The 7,239-nt window shown below is 47.7% G+C and overlaps 1 protein-coding gene across 1 annotated transcript; it reads left to right on the top strand.

Moving 5' to 3' along the window:
- The first annotated feature begins 1,179 nt into the window (after positions 1–1,179).
- LOC147854903 (uncharacterized) lies at positions 1,180–6,312 on the top strand. Its single transcript, XM_087330962.1, has one exon. The coding sequence runs from the start codon at positions 2,482–2,484 to the stop codon at positions 5,812–5,814; it is 3,333 nt and encodes a 1,110-aa protein (XP_087187088.1). The 5' UTR covers positions 1,180–2,481; the 3' UTR covers positions 5,815–6,312.
- Positions 6,313–7,239: the final 927 nt, after the last annotated feature.

Genomic DNA, 7,239 nt, shown 5'->3' with positions numbered 1-7,239 from the left:
ATCAAAGTTAGAAGATCAAGGATATCTATGTAGCTTGGTGTGAACACATGGGTGACCACAAGTGTGAATGCATGAGTGAACACATTAAGGCTAGGACTTCATGTAATATTATATACACATAGTTCTGATTTTTATACTATGTGGATAAAAAATGCCCCTCTTTAATGTATATTCCGCCACCTACCATTAACCATGACCAAAAATCACATGTCAAGGAGATATTATATGACCATCATGCCCATTCAATTTCCAATTTATGCCTTGGAGAATAGGGGCTTGAAAATCGATGCTCGCCATAGTAAAGTATGTAGTATTAAGAGTTGAAGATAGCTAAGCTAATACAAAGGTTGCCGGTTGATGGTGTTTGTAGACACAACGTTTTTTGAGAGAAGTCCATTCTAGGAGGCGTCATTGCTTGAGCTCTGGTGGTTTCAAGCACCTGACTACGGGCGTTGTCTGTCGATACACACCCCCAACATATGTGAGTTCTCATGGTGCAGAACATGCTCTACTTGCAGATTACTTGCGAAACTTTCGGGCACTGGTTGAGTACTTGCTCATGCCTTGTGAGTTCTCGTAGTTTCTTTCACTTGTGTCAACGAACCACCTCTACGACAACAATTCCTTGTTCCTCTAAACCTTGAGGCCCCTGGGAATCGAAGGTAGGCTACATCAGTGCCTCTTCGACTGGCGCCAGTAAGGGAATTTCATCGTCGTCATCATCATAATCATCATCATAGAGACTAGTATCGGAGGAAAGGTATCATCGACAAGTCTCGGGGATCAAGCGACTACTTCTTCCGGCGGAGACAAGGAATTCCATGGATATATGTGTGTGTGACTTCTTCTTCTCCATTGATATATCATATATGTATATGTACATGTACATCTACATGTATATGTATATATCAATATATATATGTACATATAGTATATGTTTTGTTTTGCACTTACACTCATACACAACACTCTGTTTCTCACAGACATACTCTGGTTCTCTCTCTCTCTCTCTCTCTCTCTCTCACATACTCTGTTTCTCACTTACATACTCTGGTTCTCTCTCTCTCTCTCTCCTCTCTCACATACTCTGTTTCTCACACTCTGTTTCTCACATACATGCTCTGGTTCTCTCTCTCTCTCTCTCTCATCTCTGTTTCTCACATACATACTCTGTTCCTCACATACATACTCTGCTTCTCTTGTCTTTCTCTGCTTCTTCCTTCATCTTCTCACAAACTGCTAACAATCCCGTAAGAAGAAGAACGACGAAGAAGCCCTGTCTGAGAGAGGGAAGGAGCAGAGACGAAGCTCTGACAGAAAGAACGACAGAAGGTCGAAAGACAGAGATTGAACTGTCTCTGCGGTTTACAAAGCAAAAGAAGAAGAAAAGAAGGAAGGAAGGAAGGAAGGAAGGAAGGAAGGAAAGAAACAGACGCAAAGTGACAGGAAGATGAAGAAGGAGGAGCAGGCAGGTGAGCAGCAGTAGAAGACACTTGCAGCTGAACCCTAATTCTGTTAAAAAATAGGAGCAGAGCAGTAGGAGTGGAAGAAGAGGAGGTAAGAAGTCTCGCCAGGGAACCCTAATTCTGTTAAAAAATAGGAGCAGAGCAGTAGGAGTGGAAGAAGAGGAGGTAAGAAGTCTCGCCAGGGAACCCTAATTCTGTTAAAAAATAGGAGTAGAGCAGTAGGAGTGGAAGAAGAGGAGGTAAGAAGTCTCGCCAGGGAACCCTAATTCTGTTAAAAAGAAGTTGCCGAACGGAGAAAGAAGAAAGAGACAAAAGATTCGCAGGCTTACCCTAATTCTGTAGAAGCAGGAGCAGAATAGAAGCAGAAGTAGAAGACGAAGAAGAAGACTCGCTGCTTAACCTAGATTTTCTGTAGAAAGCAGGAGCAGATCAGAAGAAAAAGAAGAACAGAAAACTCGCAGCTTAACCCTAAAAAAGATTAATGAGAAGCTGGAGCAGAGCAAAAGAAGAAGACGAAGGGTAAGATGATGATGATGAAGAGCTACAGCTCAGGTTTAAGTCCAAAGAAAACAGAACCGGAAGAAGAAGTCTTTGTAGCAACAGTAGGAAACTAACACCCTAACCCTAACCCTAATTCTCCAGCAGAATAAGAAGAGGAAGAAGAAGGCGCATCTCTTAAACCCTAATTCTAAAGCCTGAAGTAGAAGCCTGCAGGCGAACCCTCATTTTGAAGCAGAAACAGAATATTTACAGCTTAACGCTAATTTCTGGTCCAAAACAAGAGGAGGCCAAAAACGAAAACGTATAGCTTAACCCTAATTCTGAAGAAGAAGACTTACAGGGTAACCCTGATTCTCCATCTTCCTCCTTGAATGACATGGGTTCCTCCGCCATTGATTCTTTCTGATCGATCTTTCTTCTCCTTCTTCTAACAGCAGGACCAGGTATAATCAGGCAGAGAGAGACTGAGAATTCATCGCTTGATCATCAATATGCCATCTTGTCTGCTGCAGCCATGCCTCAGTATCATCGAAGCTTCTTCTCCATATCCATCTCTGAACAACAGCAGAAGCATCTTAATCAACACAAAGACAAACACAAACACCACAGTCACAGTCATCACAGTCTGGTCATCTCCGCCACTGCCATCGCAACAGTTCTTCTCCTTCTCCTCGCAGCACTCTTCTTCTTGATCAGACTCTTCAGGCTTCGCAGACTTCACAGCAAAACCTGCACGCCGTTATCACTAGACCAATCTCGTGATCTCCATGTCTTTGGCTACACTTGTGGCGAGGATCAAGCTGGTTCCTCGCGCAAGAATATGCGCAGGCTCCACAGATTCTCCTACAGGGAGCTTAAGCGAGCTACCAATAGCTTCCATGAATCCCAGAAGCTTGGCAAAGGTGGCTATGGCGTCGTCTACAGGGGTCTCCTCCCAAATGGGAAAGAAGTTGCAGTGAAGAAGCTGGTGCTATCTTCTGCTCAAGGCGAGAGGGAGTTCCAGAACGAGCTTTCGATTTGCAGGCGTCTGGATTCGAGGTATATCGTGAAGCTTTTAGGGTTTTCTAGCCATGGGGAGAAGGTACGCCTGTTAGTCTACGAGTGTATGAAAAACAGAAGCTTGCAAGAAGCTCTGCTGGAGAAGGCGTTAACGGCAGCAGGCGGTTCATCTTCGTCTGTGCCATTGCTCGACTGGCAGAGAAGGTTTAGCATAATTTTGGACATAGCCAGAGCTCTGGCCTATCTGCATCTTGAATGTAATCCACCTGTAATTCATGGCGATGTGAAGCCAAGCAATGTGCTTCTTGATGGCGAGCTCTGCGGGTATCTTGCAGACTTTGGCTTAGCCAGGGTGAAGATTAGTAACAGCGATCAGATTGGCGTGGAAATTCTTCCGAACTCTGATCTTCAACAGAGTAGCAGCAACAAGATCAGATCCGATCCATCCGAAGAAGCAGACGCACTCGGTGGGAGCTTAATGCAGGCCGCCATTAAAGCTCCAAACCTGCGCAGCTCAGAGATCATGGAGAAGACGAAGCAGACAAAAGTTGTTCCAGACAGAGCCATAGCTATGGCCAATGTAAGTAATGCCTATGATTCTGCTTCTGCTGCTGCTGGCGATCTATCTCTCCCCAGCTCTTACCTTGGATCGCCTGATATACGAGGTGGAGACAATGGCAACATTATCGCTGGTTCTCATAGTCTAAAGACTGTAGGTTCTCTATGTTCTGCAGAGAAAGCTTCTATGGCTTCTCCATATCCTGGAGAGGTCGTGGCCATGGTTTATCCACCACATTCTGCGGAGAAAGCTTCCATAGCTTCTCCATACTCAGACATCAAAACTATGGTCTTCACTCCACCTGGAAATGCTCTCACGGCATCTTTATCAGAGAAAGCTGCCATGGCTTCTCTATCAGAAAAAGCTTCTAGCGCTTCTGTAGCGGGAAACGCGTCTATGCCATCTTTGGCAGAGAAAGTTGCCATAGCTACTGCAGATGTAGCACCTCTGACAGCTCCGGATAGCCCTAATCTGGAAGAATCGCCATGGATACAGTCTCCTACCACAGATAATGTGGCAAGATTTGCAGGCCGTGGCCAGGTAAAGATCCTTTCTCCATCGGAAAAAACCATAGCTTTTCCATCAGTTAAAACAGCCATAGGCTCTCCATCACCAGAAGCGACAGCCGGAGCTTCTGCATCACCAGAAGACAGAGCCATAGGTCTTCCATCTGAGAAAGCAGCCATAGCTGCTACTGATCTGAGCTCGCTGGTCACTCCACTAGATAGCCCTAATTATAACCTGCAAGAATTATCACCGTCGAGTCTTTCGCCTCGCACAGATTATCATTACCACTTCCCAGCTAGTGCAGGTATAATGCCATCATCTCTGCAGCCGAGGAGATCACGGACCAGATCACCACAGAAAGGCTCAGCCATGTCTAGTGGAAGAGATTGGTGGTGGAAACAGGAGCACAGTGACGAATTGAAGGTGAAAGATTATGTAATGGAATGGATGAGGAGTGAGCTCTCTGCAAGCGAGAGCAATAGAAGCAGAGACACAACAAGGATGCAGGACAGTATGGTGGGTATGGAACAAAAGCCGAAGCCGAGGCTGAGGCCGAAGCAGCAGCATCAGACGATGGCTATGGCTATGGTGGAAGAAGAGAGAGCACGGATGAAGAAGAGGAAGGAGATGAAGCAGGAGCAGAGGAAGAGTTCTAGGAAAGGGATGAGATCAGGTATGGCTGTGCAGGAATTATCAGAAGAAGCAGAAAAAGGAGGAGAAGAAGCAGAAGAGGAGGAGGAAATGGAGTCGGATGTGAGAAGGAGACGATCAGAGCATGGTAATGGTGGGTCGAAGGGGAGTAATCATCATCACAGTGGGAGGAAGAGCAGAGAATGGTGGAAAGATGAGTATTTTGCTGAGCTGAGCAGGAAGCAGAAGAAGAAGATGAAGAAGAAGGAGGAGGAGGAGCAGGCGGCGGAGGCGGAGGAGGAGGAGGAAGGACTCCATAGCTGCGCAGAAGAAGGTGGAGGAGACAGATGCGGGGCTTGCCCCGTCCTATCCATGGTGGCGGATCGATTCGTGAGCAGGTTTCGGGAAGCAGGGGCGGCACGACCCTCGGACCGCAGGCGGCGGCGGGCTGGCACCCCCGGGTCGGAGAATATTCCACGGCGGGCTGGGGAATCTTCGTCGGTGCCACGACCCCCGGGGGAATATTCCACGACGGAGACGGCGGCGAGCGACGACCTGAGCAGCACGACGACCACAACCACGAGCATGCGGGGCACGGTGTGCTACGTGGCGCCCGAGTTCGGTGGGGGCGCGGGGGGCTCCGTGTCCGAGGCCAGCGACATCTACAGCTTCGGCGTGCTGGTCCTGGTCATCATCTCGGGCCGGCGGCCCATCGAGCTCACGCCATCCCCGCCCATCTCCACCCTCGGCCCATCCGTGTCCGAATCCGCCCAAAATAATGGCGGCGGCTCTTCCTCGCCCACCCTACTCATGAGGCGGTTCGAGCGTGCGAACCTCATCTCGTGGGCCCGAAGCCTGGCCTACTCGGGCAATGTCCTGGACCTCGTGGACGACCGGCTGCACGGCTCATTCCCCCGGGACCAGGCCCACCTGTGCATCGCGCTTGCGCTCTCGTGCATCCGACGGCTCCCGTCGTCCCGCCCCTCGATCTCCGCCATCTTGAAGGTGCTCCTCGGGGAGGCGCCACCCCCTCCGGCCGCGCCCCTCGAGTTCTTCTCGCCCTCGCCCCCCTCTCGCCTCTCTGTCCACCACTCGCCCTCGCCCTGCCATCGGGATGCGTCTTTTGTCTCGAGCATCGAGGACATGGTCTAATGACCCTCTCTCTCCGTCTCTCTCTCTCACACACACACAAGCACCCACCTTTTCGTGCTCGGTCTCGATCTCGCTCGCCTTTCGTCTTTCTATCTTGACCATCATCGAGGACATCGTTGGGCCTTTGTGTGTACTTGTGCTCGGGGATGACCTGCCCTAGTCCCGACAAGTTGTGCCCCATGGCCGGCCGAACTATTCTTTTTGGCTGGCCGCTATTCTTCGTTGGTTGGTCGTGTCATCCCAATCTGCCTGCCTGCCAAAGACTCAATCGATCGTCCGGCTCGTTTGTCGTCCATTTGTTTAAAATATGCTCGCCAATGGAGAGTTTGAAGGCGGGTGGGCATCCATTGTTTTCTCGAGAAGCCTTAAGTTTGAAAAACTTTTTTTTTTTTGCAAAGCCCATCATATTTCACGGGCCAACGAGAAGACGCACGCTGTGTGGTTTTTTTTCTCGCATCATTGAAAATAACTCCCATGGTTTTGTAAAAAGCCAGTATGGCTTCCCATTTGAAAGAAAAGAACCAGATGTGTTAATTCGTGACTCAAGATCAAGTGTCCCTCTTGTCCCCCCCTATATGAAATGCATAATTTGTCAATACGCTCGCAAAGAAGGCTCTTTCAACACGATACCGAAATCAATAGAAACATATCGGTTCCATCTATTTTCGAACCTAGGTTGGTGGTAGAAGAGTCATTCACGTTCCCTATATGAAATGCATAATTTGTCAATACGCTTGCAAAGAAGGCTCTTTCAACACGATACCAAAATCGATAGAAACATATCGGTTCCATCTATTTTCGAATGTAGGTTGGTGGTAGAAGAGTCATTCACGTATCCTTTTCTTCTCTACATTCGGCTCTAACCGAGGGTTTCTCCTTTGTTGAAGACCATTTGCATTAGGGGTAGATAATTTTTCTCATTGTTTTCTAAGAGATTGGAGCAAGTAGAGATTCACTCTTGTATTTCTCACTACAATTCTTGCCTTTTGGCACTTTAATATTGTTTGTTACCCATGTAGGGGCGTGACACTAAATTCCTCTGACTTCTGGGATCAACTTGGAAATGTTTTGTGTAGCGTATGAGGAGTTGATAAGTTATTTTGGACGTTGATGAATTTTACTCATGCACATTGAAATTGAAAGCGCATAGTGTGATTGTAGGAAATGTAAGGATAGGCCAATGTTGAAAATTAAGGAAAAGTTGGTATATGTCGAAGTATGATACTAAGACTTGTGAATTGTTTGGGGCAAACCATGGATATCTGGAAAGTCTCCTCACCAATGCTCCAATGCTTCATCTCGCATCAAAGGCAATGTGAGGTGATATGTCATATGGAAACAATGGTGCTAATTGTGGAATAGGGGATAAGCTCCAGTATGCATGGGTGAGTGGTTTATTCTTTCAAACAAGAAGCTCCGGAATAA

This window comes from Azolla caroliniana, unplaced genomic scaffold (genome assembly GCF_043228905.1).
Source record: "Azolla caroliniana isolate FFs.n. ecotype wild unplaced genomic scaffold, voAzoCaro1.0.p SCAF_15, whole genome shotgun sequence".
In the NCBI taxonomy this organism is placed as follows: Eukaryota; Viridiplantae; Streptophyta; class Polypodiopsida; order Salviniales; family Salviniaceae; genus Azolla; species Azolla caroliniana.
The sequence above is the reverse complement of the archived record's forward strand: the minus strand, read 5'-3'. Positions and strand labels throughout refer to the sequence as shown.

Bases quoted from the DNA above. Each gene is read 5' to 3' on its own strand.
- LOC147854903 (XM_087330962.1), top strand. From the start codon at position 2,482: ATGCCTCAGTATCATCGAAGCTTCTTCTCCATATCCATCTCTGAACAA.